Source organism: Pollachius pollachius (assembly GCF_949987615.1).
Source record: "Pollachius pollachius genome assembly, chromosome: 8".
NCBI lineage: Eukaryota > Metazoa > Chordata > Actinopteri > Gadiformes > Gadidae > Pollachius > Pollachius pollachius.
Window position 1 is genome coordinate 17,436,215 of NC_136941.1, and position 19,001 is coordinate 17,455,215.

The following is a 19,001-nucleotide window of genomic DNA, read 5'->3' on the forward strand; positions in this document are numbered from 1 at the left end:
TAAGTTCTGGACTCGCTTTTGTCCTGATCCCCAAACTGATCCCTTTACTTATTCCTTGCAAGGTCAGAGGTCACTTGGTTAATTAAGGGTCCAATCAGTCTTTAGATAAACTCATCTGAGCTTCATGTTTGCACTTCTGAGGTCCGGCAGCTCCGCCTGGTACCCCCTGAGCCTAATCTATCCACAGACAGAGGAGCAGGTTACCCCACCATCACCCAGCCACCCTAGCCCCCTGATCAACAGTGCCAGGACAGAACGCCCTTTTTTTTCTTATTTTTTCAGTTGGTGGGCTTCAGTCAATGAACAATGTCTGTCAGGCTGGGCCAAATCATAGAAAATAACATAGCTCTTATAATGCTGTATTGTACAACAAGGGTTGATTACTTCTTTTGGAGGAGTTTGTGTGTGTGTGTGTGTGTGTGTGTGTGTGTGTGTGTGTGTGTGTGTGTGTGTGAGTGTGTGTGTGGTAGGGGGTTTCTAAACCTCTCAAAGGGTTGTAGATTATGGAGAGTAATGTTTATGCTGCATTAGGATTGCAATGGTTTCAATTGATATATTTTCCCTCCACCACTGGCCTCTGCCTCACACGGTTCAAGGTAATGGTCGCCCGACCAAAGCAGAGCCCAGAAATCATGAACTCACACCTCCACTACATCATGAACCCACAGCCACACTGCATCATGAACTCAGACCCCTAATGCATCATGAACTCAGACCCCTAATGCATCATGAACTCACACGGCATCATGAACCCACAGCCCCACTGCATTATGAACCCACATCCCCACTGCATCATGAACCCACATCCCCACTGCATCATGAACCCACATTCCCACTGCATCATGAACCCACATCCCCACTGCATCATGAACCCACATTCCCACTGCATCATGAACCCACATTCCCACTGCATCATGAACCCACATTCCCACTGCATCATGAACCCACACTCCCACTGCATCATGAACCCACATTCCCACTGCATCATGAACCCACATTCCCACTGCATCATGAACCCACATTCCCACTGCATCATGAACCCACACTCCCACTGCATCATGAACCCACAGCCCCACTGCATCATGAACCCACATTCCCACTGCATCATGAACCCACATTCCCACTGCATCATGAACCCACATTCCCACTGCATCATGAACCCACATTCCCACTGCATCATGAGCTCACATTTCCACTGCATCATGAACCCACATTCCACCTGCATCATGAACCCACATTCCCACTGCATCATGAACCCACATCCCCACTGCATCATGAACCCACATCCCCAATGTTAATGCCCAGAATAAGTCATAATAATGGTATTTTATATTTTTCCCTAACATTTTTTGTGACTGTGTTGACGAGATCCTACTGGGATCGTGTTGCATTGTGACCCCTGAATAGTTCAATATGCAGATGTCCACTTTTGGGATGTCTATTCCCTTGGGCGTATTTTAAGAGAAACTCATGATAACACCTAATTCGCACAACGGAAGTGGACAAAAACAGCAAAATCCCCAAAAATGTCTTTGTAATGTATTAACAATACAATATATACATATCAAGGTAATGGTATATATCTATATCTATATATATATATGTATATCTATATATAGATATAGATATACATATACATGTACCTCCACCACCAGCTCCTCCCTCCAGGAGCCCCCATGGTGAAAGGTATCAGCACGGTATACAACAGAACCACAGGTAGAGAGCACTTGGCCTGCCAAAGCCCCTGCTCGTAAACGTCATCATATGATATAATATCATATATCATATCTATAGACATAAACCACAGAAATCTATTGGTTGAGCTTGCTTGATATTTTCCATGAAAACCAATGCGACATCCCTCATATAAAGGCTAGCATTCAATAAAAATCAGCAATAACACAAAACAGAGCCGCATTATTCTCAACTGAACTTGAGCGCACATTACGAGGTTCTTGTGCACAAGTTTCTTAGAGAGAGTCAAAGATATTTTAAGATTGAAGCAATAGCGAAAATATGAAACTTACCAAATTGTGTTTTTAAATGGTATTCTCATGAGACGTGAAGTTGCCCAGTAATATGACTTCTCGTTTGGAACTGAAAAAATTGTAACAGTTGCTGGTTCCTCTGACCGCCAGGGAATCAAAGCTATGAAAAGATGTGAACGTAGCTGAGCAAATAGGATTAAAGATGGCTAAATCCAAACGGCTGGAGGCACAGCGTGCATTAAAGAGGAATTCTCTCAGGGAAGATAATCCCCATATACGCCGTTTAACACACCTCATTCACTCACTGTTTTCATCATGCCTCATCATAGTAGGACCAACCTCTCCCGACTGCTTGGCAAAGTTTGGAAACAACTTTCCTGAGCAGGAAATAATTAATAGTTTTATTTTGCGCACACTAAATAACATAGTGTACACTGCAGTCCTTGCTCATATATTATGGCAACTCTGGCAACCTTTTCATTAAATAATTTACTACAACTACTACTACTACTACTACTACTACACTTAATAATACTATTACTGCTACTTCCACAAAAGCAGTAGTAGTTCATAAATTAGAGCAGGTTGTTTAGCAACTCGCAACTGCTGGTTAAACCGTGTCGAGGAGTCCCTGAGCTGGCCAACCCTACACAAGCTGCCTGTTCCCTGGACTGGTCAGCGACCATCACGGTGCACATCCACAGCTGGCTGAACACAGAGCCTGAAGCCTTTTGAATGACCGCAAGGGTTACAAGAGAAATAGATACGCACATACTTCACTCAGAAAATATACACAAATAAGATATTAATGTAACAAAAAACAGTGCTACTGCTGAAGACAAGTGTAGCTACACACACACACATACACACACACACACACACACACACAACACAAAATTACATCACTGACTTCAGGGAAGAAAGAAACCATCCTGGATCCCACATCAGATCCCAGATCAGATCCCAGATCAGATGTCAGATCAGATCTCCAGAGTACGGACGTGCTTACCTTGAGCACCTCCATGGGGAGCGGGCCAGCGGGGGGTAGGCTGGCCGGCGTGCTGACGTCGATGGCGGGCGTCTGGGTGCCGGTGGCGGCCGGGCTGGGCTGCGGGTACCGCAGGGCCTGCTGTTGGTGCTGCTGCTGGCGGTGCTGGTGGAGCTGCTGGTGCTGCTGGTGCTGCTGGTGCTGCTGGTGCTGTCTCTGCTGCTGCCTCTGGTGCTCGCGGCGCTCCTGTTCCTGAAGCTGCTCCCGCATCAGCTGCTGGCGGAGCAGGATCCGGGACGTCACAGCTGAGGAGCCCAGCGGAGGCTTGGTGGAGCCATGCTGGTCGGATGGGCTGAGGTGGACACACACGCACGCACACACACACACACACGGACACACACGGACACACACGGACACACGCATACACAGACACACTCCAGGTTAGTGTCTCATTGTTGTTCGAAGGTAAAGAGTGTGGTGTTAAGGGCGTGAGCGGAACCGAGAGAGAGAGATAGAGAGAAAGGCTGAGAGAGAGAGAGAGAGAGAGAAAGGCTGAGAGAGAGAGAGAGAGAGAGAGAGAGAGAGAGAGAGAGAGAGAGAGAGGGAGAGAGAGAGAGAGAGATATGGAGATGTGGAATAGTAAATATTGAAACTAGGCAAGGCTAGTGTAACCAGCAGGGTTAGTAAACACCATAATTTGTGGGAGGACAGAGAGGTCATCAGGGGAACAGGCCCAGCAGAAAAAGTAAAGTTTAAATAATTGCACAAAGGTACAGTTCTTTTCGGTGGGAGAGGCCGCCTTCGTGCAGGGAAATAAAATACAGGCACAGCGCGTAACATACTATTTCAAAAAGACTAAAACTACAGCAATGTGCGGAAAATCTTCACCGCAACTTTCCTCAGACAAGATAAACCCCCATCCAAATATCTGAGGAACAAAGACCCCGGAAATAGTAATCTCAAAGGACCAACGGAAGGAACCGACTGGCAAGAGAAAGAGCTTCAGAGGGAAAAGGGAACACACATTTGTTTCTGTTTTCACAGTTCCCTTTAAAATTAGACGCCGGCTCCCCAGACTAGACCCTGCGCTCCTAAAATAGAGCGTCACCGCTGAAGCAGAAGTTGTCTGCACGATGAGCCCTTCTTCTCTACACTAAGTGAACCTTTTGATAGAACTCACAAACTACAGCGGCCAGCCAATCCAGCTGTGCAATAATCGCACTAATTAGCCCGGTGCAGTCAAACACTGGCAAACTCAAGTCTACGCTGCAGTGGTTGTCTGATAAAGAGCCCCACCCCCGACACACACTAATATGCACGGACACACACACACACACACACTCACATACACACCCACACACACACAGACATGCATGCACACACACACACACACACTCACGGATGCATACCCACACAAACACACATGCACACACACAGACACACACACAGACACACACGCATGCACAAACACACCCCATCACCACCACCTCCTCTTCTTTTCCTCTGCATACCATAATTCCACTTTACTGCATATAATCTCATTGTCCAACATCATAATCTCTCAGCTCTGTTCAGAAACAAGAATGTGTGGTTGAAAAGAAAAGGGGAGAGAAAAGCACAGATCAAGATTTTATTTAATCCAACCGATGAATATATTCTATGCTTCTTTTGTCTCTCTCTCTCTCTCAACACCAAAATCTATTTCCCCAATTACTTATTATTTCACAGTTAACTGTGACCTAAAATAAAGGTTTACATTTTTTTATCACATTCTGTTTTTTTCAAAAGCACTGGAACAGTCAGAGTCATCGTGTTGGGGAAACAGATTTGTCAAAAGCATGTCTGGAAGGTGTGAACAGACTTGTCATACACACACCAGATATTCCATTGAAACACACAACCCGACCCGCTACCATTTTGGAAACCTTTAGAGACGACGGCCATCATACATTTCCACAGAGCTCAGACATCCATTCTGTTTGAGGTTACGTTTAGCTTTTAAGAGCACAACCAGGCTGTAGTTGTTACAGATAGGATTTTACACTATCGTTGATGATAGTTGTATAAATATACATAATATATTGTGATTTATAATGAATTGTGTCATTTATAAAGCATTGAATAAAAATACTGAATCAATGTCTTCAAATATGCTGAAACCAACAAAGAACGAATACACCAAAAATGCCTAAATATCAGAGGGCCAAGGAGCCTGCTCTACCAAAAGTTGTGTTTTCACTCCTATCTGAATTATATCTCAACAGCGCCCCCTGTAGACCGCTCCAGAAGGCTCATGATAACTCATGACTCCCCAAAGATTTCTCTAGCCAGCCGATTTAAGGCTATAAAACGACATTCAACGTGCCATGATCCATGATTCCTGGAACAGGTTGGTTGGTCATTCCTGACTCTGAATGAGTCAGGCCAGAAACGTGCTGCTGCTGACTGTTTCTTTGAAATAGACTGTGTAGAGTTATACTTGTCTATAGTTATATCTGTGTAGTTATATCTGTGTAGGGTTATATCTGTGGAGGGCTATATCTGTGTAGGGTTATACCTGTGTAGGGTTATATCTGTGTCGGGTTATATCTGTGTAATTATGTGTGTAGTTATATCTGTGTAGGGTTATATCTGTGTAGTTATATCTGTGTAGGGCCTTATCTGTTTAATTATATCTGTGTTGGGCTTTATCTGTGTAGTTATATCTGTGTAGGGTTATATCTTTGTAGGGTATATCTGTGTAGTAATATCTTTGAAGTTATATCTAGTTATATCTGTGTAGGGTTATATCTGTGTAGTTATATCTGTGTAGAGTTATATCTTTGTAGGGTATATCTGTGTAGTTATATCTGTGTAGGGCTATATCTGTGTAGAGTTACTAGGGTAACATCTGCAACTGGTCGCTCCCCAGCCACCAGCCCCTTGTTTCTCTCGTTGATAAAATGAGTCCATTACCACTCCACAGCTTTGTTTGAAATGGGAAGAGGAGGGCAGAAGACATGTTGAAATATAGATAGAGCCATGTTAGGACTGTGGGGGGGGGGGGGGGGGGGGGAGCAAGAGAGAGGGAGAGAGAGAGAGAGAGAGAGAGAGAGAGACAGAGAGAGAGAGACCTACTGCATACCGTACTGATTATTCTGGTAGGTTTTATTATGATGTGACTATCCGGTATCATGTTTGTATGTCTTGGGGCTAAGCTTGGCTTCGTCACTGTCCATCCATCACCATGACAGCTATCATGCCGAATACCTGTGCGTGTACGTGTGTGTGTGTGTGTGAGTGTGTGTGTGCGTGTGTGTGTGTGTGTTTGTGTGTGTGTGTGCATGTGTGTGAGTGTCTGTCTGAATGTCTAGCTTTCGAAGGAACCAAAGCCGATAGCAGAGTACTACTATCGCACAATTCATAGCCTGAGGAGCTTTTTTTAATACCAAACTAGACCACCAAAGCACATAAAAAGATCTTTTGTGCCTTCTCCACTGTGTGTGTGTGTGTGTGTGTGTGTGCGTGTTTGGCACACGGCCCCTTGTGTTTGTGTGTGCATGGGAAAGAAAAAAAAGAAAACAATGGCCACACAGTCTTGAAAAGCCAAACCCCACTCCCCTTCCCACCAACCAACCCATGATTTGACTGACTTTGCCCAATAACTCACTGCCTCGGGCACGTTGTCTGGTAATGTCCGCTGCTCCCATAGGGACCCACGGGTCAGAAGCACCATAGGTGAGATCATCAACAAATACTTCAACCAGAATGTTCCTATATCCATCACAGACCTCTGCTGGACCCAGAAACCACATTGTGCATATTGTAGTAGTAGAATTAAATAACACTTTTTTGTCTGCAAATGATTGCAAGTAACAAAACTCATGATCTTGATCACAATCCATCAGCAGTAGTGCTTTAGTGGTCACGTGGAATCGTTAACTGTGGCACAATACTTTCCTTCACAATAAAATCCTCATAGCTACAGTAATGCTATAAGTTTCTTCTATTGTTCTTCTTGCAGATTCCAAACAAGAGTATCTTCCACACTTGTTACACAAGCTTTCCTCAGAGCGATCTAGGTTTACATTCATGCATTTGCTTAAAACCCAAATGGTTAAAATACTGTCCAAAACAAAAATAACTGTCAACCAGCAACTAATCTGCAGAGAAATCTTTGAATACTGGCTTTGAACACCTGCAGATCACCACACCATGAACACCGGTCATGGTGTGCGTCCTTCACGCACACACTAAACTCACACATGCGTGAAAAAATAACCCATTATTCCATACTCAAAAGACACTCCCCCTGAGTTCAGATGATACTCACACACAGTAGAGCGAGCAGGGTCTGCAAACGGGCATGGCCTCCAAGTTTGTTTCCCCACCCACCCCCAAGGTGCACCACCTGCCCTTGGAGAGGGCTTAAAGTCATAACGGCTGTTTGGCTGTAGTGCAGTGCTCCCCGTGCGCCACTAGGGGGAGACTCCGAAGCTCAGGCTGCTGGAGTCTCCGCTCGCCTCACAGAGCGTCAGGGGAGGGGGCAGAGCGGCCCAGCCCCAGCCCCAGCGGACCTGTCCCAGTCCCTAGACACTGTATACAACTACAGCTAGGGGGCTGCACCATTCATTGCATATTGATAAAAAGCTTGATTTTTGCCTCTGCAATTAGCTAATCATGAAAGGTCGCAATTCATTTATTCCAAATATATAATTTAAATAATAATATGAATATAGATTAATCTGAATTCATACACCCGTTACATAAAATAAATGATCAACAATAAAAATCCAGTAGAAAATAATATTAATTTATAAGTAATCGGTTAATTGCAATAAACACTCGCAATCACAATATTGGACATAATAATTGCATTAATTTTAAATTTTGTTAGAATTGTGCAGTGGCCCTAACTACACGCAAACTGGAAGGGCCAAGAGGGGGTTTAAACTTTACATAAAAGAGCCCTTATTCAGGGCTCAGAGGAGTAGGCCTGATGAAAAACTCCTTTCAAACTAAAATGTGCATGACATGCATTTGAAATAAATAGTCAATCTTAGGTCGCAGGTACTATATATATTTTTTTAAAAATCGGTGAAATCCCTCGAGTCAATTTCGATATCAAACTTCCACAAATGGCATATCCGTGTACAGAACACAAACGTAATAAAAATTCAACTATTTTATTGACCGATTCACAGGACAAAAGTCCTGTGAATCGGTCACCGAAAGTCACCGAAACTATTTAGGGCATCATTTTCTATAAGTTATAAATATTCCAGATAAAAAATGTAAATGTAAAGATAGCGTTTCAGTGTTCAACACTTGGGGGCGCAATTTTGTTTACAGTCATCTTCTCACCGACGCTATTGCAGCATGTATTGCCGACGGCTACAAGGAAAGAACGCGTCCTGGCGTCAATAAACACCATACAAACAAAGCTAAACACACAACCAGAGATAGACGTGGCGAGGGCCCCAATGGGTCAATACCAGTTCTTGCTTACTTACTAATCGTTCCCTGGAGATGTACTAAACTACATTCTCCAGTAGTGTTTTTCTGCTGGACTACTGTTCCATTGGTGGCCAATGGTACTATGGCGCCTATAGAAATATAGCTCTGTACTTTGACCTGTTAATAACTCCTGAGCATCCTGACACCGCCACTGGCTGCATAAGGCACACACACACACACACACACACACACACACACACATACAAACACAAACATACATGCACACACATACATGCACACACAAACACACACTATGGTGCACCCACAAACACACACTATGGTACACACACACACACACAGACCCAAACATACACACACACACACACAGACCCAAACATACACACACACAGACACACACACATACAAACATACATGCACACAAATACATGCACACACAAAAACAAACTACGGTGCACCCACAAACACACACTATGGTACACACACACACAAACACACACTATGGTACACACACAAACACACACACACACACACACACACACACATACAAACACACAGACCCAAACATACACACACACAGACCCAACCACTTAACCCAGCTCATAATTTATCACATCACGACTTCCTTCGCAAATATTCTGTTGATATTTGTAGTTATATTAATATTTTCTAGAAAAGTCTGCAAAGTTCAAAAGAAACAAGGGCAGAGTAGGTAACAGGTAACCTTTCAGACTGTATTAATCCAAACATAAGTATAAATAAAATAAGCTTATCATGACACTGGAGAATGAACAATGTTTTGATCTTTAATCCTTCAAGAGGAATGTTTTGGGGCAGGCCTGGCTAGCTGGGATATTGCGGCCTTGCTGGATCTCTAATTAGATTTTGTGTCCTCCATAAGTTTATTGGCTGGTTTACAGTTGAACCAGCTTTTCACAAACGCGAGCTAACTTCCGTCATTTGACCCAGCGGTTGAAGTTGGATTGAATTCTCCCTATTTACAATAAAACCGATTCGATTAACAGGATATATTTTAATGTGGAACGTACAAGCAAACACTTGAGCTGTTGATGCTTCTGGGGGTTCTGAGGACATCCAAAACAACAAACACACCTGTCTGTGTCACTCAACGTGTGTGCTTACCGTATGTGTGTGTGCGTGTGTGCGTGTGTGTGTGTGTGTGTGTGTGTGTGTGTGTGTGCATGCTGTATGTGTGTCTGCGTGCTGTTTGTGTGTGTGCGTGCTTTGTGTGTGTGTGTGTGTGTGTGTGTGTGTGTGTGTGTGTGTGTGTGTGTGTGTACTTTTCTTTGGTATAAATCTTTATATTCATCCGACAGGCACAGAGTGTCCCCAACAGAGCACTTGCTTTGGCCAATGAGGAGACACCTCTGTATCCGAGGCTATTTATGGATGACTGTGATTAATAACCTCATTTGATAGCACGATTTATGGGAAAAGTCCTGATTGAATATGAATTTGAGGTTGATGTTGAGGTTTAACCATCATGCAACCACTAAAGATGAGGCAAATAACTGAACTGATGAGGAGAGCAGGGTTGGACAAAAGGAAGTGGCAGGACCAAGAATTTTGCAGAAATCAAGACTGAATAAAGTTACATTGAAGGCCTTTGGAGCGTCACAATCCCAAAGCTTGGAAATCTTCCACTACGTCATTGTACGCTCTAATTATCACTTTTCCCCCTGAGCGGAGTGAATCTGTGTGAATATGTATGTGTGAATCTACAGCAGTCAATTATTCACGGCATGCCATAGGAGTTGCTCATTATAAGCAACCCATAAATAAATAATATGTTCTGATTATTACCATTATTATTATTATCAAACGTCTTATTGTTTGACTTAGCCCACATCCTATGCTCACTTTTTGTTGGTGGGTGATAAATTCAAATCTGTCCTTCACTTGGCTAGAAAAACCAAAATGAAAAACTTTTTATTCAAATTGCAAAATATACTCAATTTACACCAGTCAACAATTATCACAACAGTATCATAACTGAAGTTGATAAGATATTCAGTATGATCTCAAATATTGTTCATCCTCTGAATTTTTCGCTGGGTCGGGTATTACAATAATGAACAAAAAAAGATGCAATCCTAAAACTCACACTTTCGATACATCGCATCCCATGCTAAATTTGTGCTGCTAATTCACACTGCATAGAAGGCTGGTTTCACAGGCTGTCTAACCTCTATATTAAGCACAAAGTCTGGCACATCCTCTACGTCACTTTGAGTCAAAATCGCTCTCCAGTCCATATGAAAGAGGATGTGACATATCAGCCCGAAATGAGTTGCCATTTGCCAATATTTATACACTCATGCTCTTAAATTAAGTCACTAAACATCTTCTACTTTCAAATCATAGCTTATTTTGACATTGCTCTCTTCATGCACTTTAAACTTTAAAAGGAAGCTGAAAGCCTTCAACAACCACCATTTTCAGATTCACCACAGCGCACGTGACGCTAGGCCATATCAATTATAAAGGGAATGTTCCTCCTGCAGTAGGGACCGAGACGCAGAATGTCCCCAAGACAATATATCCAGCTGGCATTAGATCTGGATCCAATCAAATTTCACAGAGGAAGACAATTAGTTTACAATTGAACTATTAGCTTAAAGGCTTTAAAAGATTTCATAACATTGCCAGTTAATCCTGTACTGGTCATTCAGGTGTATTTTTTTTTACAGAAGAGGAGAGACAAATAGAAAAACTCTAAGCGACAAAATACCACCACCATCCAGTAAGATGTTGGTATTTTGTTGCTGGTGTCTGCCCAGGGTCGGCAATAACAGCTCTGTCTGGACACAGAGGAACACTGTGCCCTCTCTTTACCTCCCTGTCCATCTCTCTCTCGCTCTCTCTCTATATATATATATATCGGTCTCTATCCTTTACAATTCCACAAACATTAAACTAAACTGGAATCATACAAGCAATAAAAACAAGTGGTAATAATATTATTTGTAGAATAAACGTCTGCTTACTTATTGCTATGATAAGCAACATTGTGCTTATCATTAACATAACGGGCAATCTGTTTTACAACATCAACTGGATTTGACAGATTCACATGTTTATCCTTGTAAAAGACTGCATAACAAGGTATGAATAGTTGTTGAAAAACTCTGAATTTAGTCAAAAACATGCAAAAACCGTATACTACTACACCCCCCCCCCACACACACACACACACACACACACACACACACACCTTTCCTCTTGGTTTTTTGTGCCATAACTTTCATTATTGCCTGATCCAGAGTGATACTCCTCCCTCCAAAAGAGCATCGTAACAGTGGTAGAGTTTACCTGCTATTCAGTATCCCCTGCTACTTTAATACAATGTTCATAGACACAAATGTGTGCAACCCAGGTCAACCTATAACCCGCAATACTATCCTTTTACGGATTCCTGAGCACAATACACTATGGTAAATGCATCAGCCGTTCACGGTAAGTGGTGAAAATGCTCAATTTGGCCCGGTTACTTAAATCCTATTAAATATTTTGAAAACAATGCTATCATTTGTAATCGTTTTTGCAGTCAAATCAAAATGTGTTGTATGTATCAGCCTATTTAAAACTGAGTTATTTCTCTATAATATACACTTTACAAGACATGTTTATAATAATAAATATGAATGCTCTACTGTAGGCCTATATGCTCTATGTTATATTGTTGTTATTAAATGAAACGCATCGTTTCACCACCTTGATCATTAGGATGAGCTATTATATATACGGACACACTTTTGCATCCTGGTTAAATTCCCTTTTACTGTCATACGCCTGCTTTCATGTGCTATTTCGGGCGGCAAAAGTAATTGTTTTGCAAATTAGACGATATGTCACAACTCATCAGCCATGTTAAGAGAAGCGGTGCAGAGTTAACAAGTTGGGAAGGCGGTGTCAAACATTAGGACCATTAGGGCTGCATGGCAGGCAGCAGCACTGTTTCCATATGCTTCTAATCTCAAAACAAACCAATACATAGTACGCCTGTGGGCTAATATTTGAAGTTAATGTTGACAAGACAACACCCAAGTGACAACGTTGCATAACTTCAGGAATAACCGTAAGGAGAGGAGGCAGATAACCGCTGAACTAGGACGGTCCCACTTCCACCACATCAATGGGGATCCGGTGGTCACCTTTAGTCAACCTTAGACAACGTTTAAAGTAGGTCCATGACTATTTAAGTATCTGCACAATATCAACACCGCTTCACCATGGTGGGAAATAACTGTCCACGGGCAGAGAACTGACCTGTTTTTCAAGGGCTGACTCTTCAATTCGTAATACGTTTTTGGTTCCTCCTGAAACTCCTCTCCGACTTCGAAGTCGGGAACTATTCCCGATTCCGATTGCATAGTTACAGCTGTCTGTGTTTTAGACGCTGATAAACAGAGACGAGCGGTATGTCCACCGCTGTACGGTCAGCTGTTACACGCACAGTACCACCAGCCGCTGTACGCCAACCGCCCGAGTCCAAACCTCGAGCGCAAACGCCGCACAAAATTCTGTAGTTCTGTAGGGCAGACACGAGCCCGATTTAAAGTGGGATGTAGGCTGGGAGAAACTACAATAACCATGACTTGTATCCTCGTCCCAAGGCGTTACCGTCTCACGGTGGAACACCTTCGAACGGGATGCCCCGAATTAGAGTTATGGTGAGGGAGAGGGTGGGACTTTCAGTTACATGGGTTTGGTGGCAAAATGAGGGCGGGACTTTTGATAGACGTATATCCGTTTCCGTTAAATGTTTCAGATATATTACTTTTTTTAATGTTTCTAAAAACTCCATATTATTCTCCTTTCTTCTGCTGTCATCCTTCGTGTTGTGTTATTCATATTCTTGCTCCACGGACTGTGAACTGGCGTAAACACCTCATAAGAAGTAAGAGACCGGAAATTGTAGTGCGACAAACCGAGATAGCGCTACAATGCAGGGTCCTCTATCAGACGACATAACGCCAGAGAACTGTCAGTGTCAGCAGGTCTTCCATTGGCTAAAACATTTTCTGGGCTTTGCTTGTGCCCACTCTCCCTTGAAGTTTCATCTGAGTTATATGAAAACGGAAGAGGTAAAGTCCTGCAAATTTCCCGATAGGTGTGGCTTTTTTATGTTTCAAAGTCACACACAAACCGACCTCTTGATCTAAGTTATGACTGGGCAACCCTCATTCTGAAAAAATATACAGGCCTATATATTTTTCACCGCGATTAGTCATTTATCCGTCATAGTTTTTTTAAACAGTTTGGCCAATCATAAGTTCTAAATGTAATAAACATTTTTTATTATTATTATATATGACTGATTATGATGTAGGCCTATATGCTACATACTCGATTGCAATTTTTGTTTCTGCATAGTAATAAAGGCTCATCAACACCAGCTCAACAGAAATCATATTTTCTGTGACTGATTGTAATGCTTTGCTTCAGATCTGCTTCATATTATCTGCGCATGTGTTTTCCACATGCACCACTGGGGGGCATTATGTAGCCTTTTGAACATCCAGTATAAAACCCCTTTGCCATGACCATAGAAATGCAATTTCAATATTTGCAATTATCTCATCCTGCTGAACTGGTTCAGGTCTGGGCAAATATAGACTAGACCACGAATCTTTTTAGATAGCAAACCCATTTTAGACTTTAGAACCGTTAATGTGTAGCTGACGGAAATAAACACCGTCATTTAATGGAATTATCCCTAGGCTTAATGTTAAATATTGTCCCTGTAGGCCTATATTGCAATTTATATAGCATTTTTGATCCTTGTTAAATATATGTTGTAATCTTAACCGATCTTTTTTTGGGTCACATTTGGCATTATCTTTTCAAATGGCAATATCATCCTTTCTAAAATGAACGATGATTGTGATAACAGAGATACAACTGAATGCTTGTTGTCTATATGTGCGTTAATATCCCCTTTACCGTTGCGTGTCTAGCGTCCTGAATTATTTAATTAAGCTTTATTTTGGACAGATGGTTTTCGAAAGAGAATAATTATTCATGTCTGATGACTACATGGGGGCGGGGAAGCTTTGGCCCCATGTCATTAGGAGACTGACGATATCCGCGATCATAAAGGACATAGCCTACTTCTAGCATTAACATTAACACTATTTTTAAATGTAAATAATTCTTTCTAACCCAAAGATTCAATGATATTTGTTTCCATAATAAATGTCATTCAAGCAATGTCATACCCTATTAAAAAGCTTTATTCCATATTTTGTTACAAGATAAATAAATGACTACTTTAACTAATTAACTAATTAATGTAGGCAAGGCCTATATTACACAATATACTTCACACGTTGTAACCTCACACTCTATCCATAAAGCAAATATCTAATGGTTTAGGTTATGAGTGCTCAAGTTGTGAGTGCCTATGGTTTCTTCTTAATATAGGCCCATGCAGTTTATTAATACATATAGTTTGTACACCTGTATGATTGAATAACTGGTAGCATTATAAATACAATCGGTCTACTTGTGGCTGTAACACATTGCAACAAAGAAGAATAATAAGAAAATGTCGTGAAGCAAATATTTGTCAGCTGATTTGTGCATTTTCCAAATTCATGTAAAACTTAAATTAACAATAGGAATATACCTATTGCATTCTTCAGGTCATTATATAATAATCAAATTTGCATGGTTAATCAATAACCATGTTGTGTCTGTCTCTGTCTTACGTTGTCCCTAATGGCTGTGATATCAAGTTTAAGCATCTTACAGGGGTTGCAACAGGTCGAGGCGCTCCCCTTTTGGCTGATGAACCTCTAGGTTCATCATTCAATGGCTATTCTAAGGTTTAAGATTTGTTTTAAATGAAAAAATTGTGAACAACATCAAACGTGAAGTACAGCACCCGACCACGCCTGCTACTCATCCCCCCTGGCATTTTTTTTTATTTTATTTTACCCATCAGCACCTTATTACCCTTTTATTGTAGCAGCTGCCCGTCGAGAGGGCGGGAAGGATGCGAGAGGATCCATAATTGTAGCGTTATCTCGGACTACAGCAACGCAATTTCCTGTCTCCGACTTCCAATGAGGTGCGTGGCCCACACGTGCCAATTAACAGTCCCCGGAGCGAGAACAATAAGAACATGAAAGTATTGAGAACTTCAACAACAAAGAAATAAAAGGGGAAAATAATAACAATTTGACAAAGCAATATCCGAAACATGAAACGGAAATGGAAATCTCTATCGGAAGTCTCCCTCTCTCTCTCTCGCCGCACAGCGATGTAACTGAAAGTCCCGCCCTCTCTCTCTCTCTCTCTCTCTCTCTCTATCTCTCTCTCTCTCTCTCTCTCTCTCTCTCTCTCTTCTCTCCCCCCCCCCCCCCCCCCCCCCCCCCCTTCCTCTCTCCCCCCCTTTCTTCCCCCCCCCCCCCCCCCCCCCCGCTAATAACGCTCATTTGGGGCACCCCGCTCCGCGAGTTCCATGGTGAGACGAGCACGCCTGGGAGCCAGGGAAGGAGAGGGTGGGGTGGGGGTCGTAGCCGGTTGTAGCTCGTCTCACATAATAACCACCGCGGCTTGAAGGCGTGGTGAGCTCGGATGAACACAAGGCAGGCGTGCACTGTTCGTACGAGAGGACGACGTGGGCAGGTACCCACACCGGCTTCTTCCACCTCAGTGGGGAAAAATGGGAATGAAAATGCCGGGCAAAGATTAAGACAAATCGAATGGGTTGATATGCGGGGAAAAGCAGCATTTCATCAGCCAACACTTTAACTGGAATTAAAGCGTCAGTTAAGGTAAGGATGCGGCATCGCAATATGAATGGGAGACAAAGTAGAGGGAGTCACACAGCCTGCATGATGCGAAAAGGAGATGGTCATTCATGATTACCGAGCCTTCACGCCTTTGCTTTGGATTATGTCTGACATGGTCGTCGAGCGATCCTCGAATATCTCCTGGGGAAAGTCTAAATCTTCGGTTTTGGATTCAGACCAGGGCTGAACGGCAGCCGGCATAGAGCAGGTGGAATACACCCACATGTACTACAGTAGTAGCCCGGAGATGCAGATATTCATTGTTCTCCATGGTCAGTGGCAACTGCACTGGAGATGGCCATATCACACGATCCGTTGCCTGGATCACTAAATTACACTGTTGAGGTTTACAGGTTATAGTAAAAATGCGTACTCGAACAATGACTTAATTTTACAGTCCACCCGAGAGAGGCGTTCAGCGCATCTCGTTAATTGGGCTAGTTTAGATCTTAAAAATAATATACACTATACTATTGAGAAAATATGTAATAACCAGTGAAAATGTAACGTTAATACCATTTATAAATGTATCTTTCAAATGTATGGCATCACACTGTCAAGCTGGGCCTGTGTGGTGGTGAGTGACTCAGACCATGCATCTCTGTGGCCCCTTGACACTGATGGCTGGTTTTGTCCAGGATTTTTGTACAGACACAAAAAGAGGACAATAGTCATTAGGCCATAGGTACGTGTTCTGCCTAGTTCCCCCCACCTATGCTAACATTGGCATTTGTTGGATACACAATAAATAAGGGACTCAAGAGAACTCAGCGGGTCAGGGCAGCCTCTTCTGTTACCTATCTGACAATTAATGTGTGTTTCTTGATGTATTTAATGCGATAGGGATACAAGGTAAAAAGCAATGGTTGTTTCCAATGGAGTGCTCCAACCTGAGGCTGTAATTTGGACAGGATATCCTGTGGAGATCAGTCAGTGATGAACGCCACAGCACTCTGTTGAGATATCTAGAGCTTTGAATCCTTGAGGTTCAGGTAATTTCCGTACTTATAATTCATCATAAACATCAAAACAAGTTTGAGTTGAAGTCCAGCTTACTGTAAGGATACACAACAACAACAGCATAACCCCGGTCTCAGTGATGGATCCTGTTTTGAACATTTACTTCTGACATAGCACATACATTCCTTACACCAACATGGCAGGTATATCTCTTGTACACTTTAGACAGTGCACACTAAACAACCCTGACAAAGTCCAAGGATCATCACATCTGTGGAGAGGAGGGCAGCAATGAAGTATATTGAAGGATTTGTGATAAAAGCTATCTATCCATTACGTAAACTCAAAAAATCAGTAGTTGTGTGTGTTGTCATTGCAGACTGTGTCTAGGATTATGGCAGTCGACTAGCGTCCTCGTTATAACAACAGGCTGTCACTCAGAGGCATGTAGCCTTCCTTCCTTACCATCCTGGTCTCAGCAGCATCACTCCCTGCAGAGGCTCATTAGGAGCAAAGGCCAAGGAGCGGATGGCCTTGTGAAGCCCAGAGCAAAGGGGCAAGGCAACTAGTGGCAGCGGCCAGGCTCGTTCCAGACCAATCAACCGCCTTTTACAGAGCGTGCTGTTTGCTTTAGCAACAACCCAGACACAACCCACTGTAAATGAGATGCTCGCGGAGACATTAGACGGCTTTGGAAGACAGCCATTGTCTCAGTTGGTCTTATTGACCTGTGAATTTGCAAGTGTTCAGTACTTTGCTACGTGGTGTCTGGGACGTGAACGTGTGAAGAAGTCGTTTTATGATTTTGTTAAATGACAGCTGGTGACGTACTTAAATGTGATATTGAAGTTGTTTTACAAAATAAAATGTTTTCTCATTTGAGGTTGAAGCCTTTATAAACATCAACATCTGAGTTCTGTATTTGTCTTCTTCTTCAAGTTGATGAAGGACATCGAGAGCACGAGATGTATGTGGAATATGTCCATATTGCAATAATGTTGGGTTAACTACATACATTACACAATAATATATGTAATGATATAACGACTACACACCTCAGAATGTTTGACTGTTTGTATTTCAAGAGGCTGAATTGCCTAATCAGGATACATTTTATATAAGTTGACATATTCTGATGTCTTCAATCTTATCTATTTCCAGCGCTCTTATTTATATTAAGGTGGACCATGGATGACACTAGGATTCCTACTCTAGCAGATTAGATTACCAGCATTCTTCCAGCTTCCCCTCCATTGTTATGGTAATTCGATGTCCGCTCCTCACGTGTGAAGGCTACTGTTACAGAATGACATCACTATATTAGCTGTCCTTTACAAGGTGGCCCCGTTAATGAAACAACGTGCTGCATAATGATATTAGCATGCATCACAAATCCCACGCAAAGAAGGAGGCTGCTTGGCTCACAACCGACATTGAATTAGTAAAGCAAAGAAATTGATACATTTTAAATGTTCAAAATCTGGAAATATGTGTTGTGTTTGGCGTTTCCAGGATATTATCAACAGGCAGAAGGGCTTTGGTTTGGCAAAAAAAGGGTGATAGTTGCCATTCAGATCACTGCCAAAATGAATCCCGCTGAGGAGGCATCAGATACTGGAGAATGTTTGGCACTGCACAATTAAAGATGGCTTCAGAATATGTATCAACCCAATCCTTTATCAGATTATATTGGCATACTTTTATTATAATATGAATCCCAGAATTGACTATGTGAGTTTGTACATTCTATGAAAATAGTGACAATATATATATATATATATATTTTTT

General features: G+C 42.3%; 1 protein-coding gene across 1 annotated transcript in view; it reads right to left on the bottom strand.

Moving 5' to 3' along the window:
* Positions 1-12,862, bottom strand: part of LOC307079261 (microphthalmia-associated transcription factor-like) — a 24,104-nt gene extending 11,242 nt beyond the window's left edge. Inside the window, exons 1-2 of the mRNA XM_079741475.1 lie at positions 12,721-12,862; positions 2,998-3,328 (exon numbers count right to left, since the gene is read on the bottom strand). Coding sequence (XP_079597601.1) covers positions 2,998-3,328; positions 12,721-12,824 — 435 coding nt within the window. The 5' untranslated portion in view covers positions 12,825-12,862. The remainder of the gene's footprint in view (positions 1-2,997; positions 3,329-12,720) is intronic.
* Positions 12,863-19,001: the final 6,139 nt, after the last annotated feature.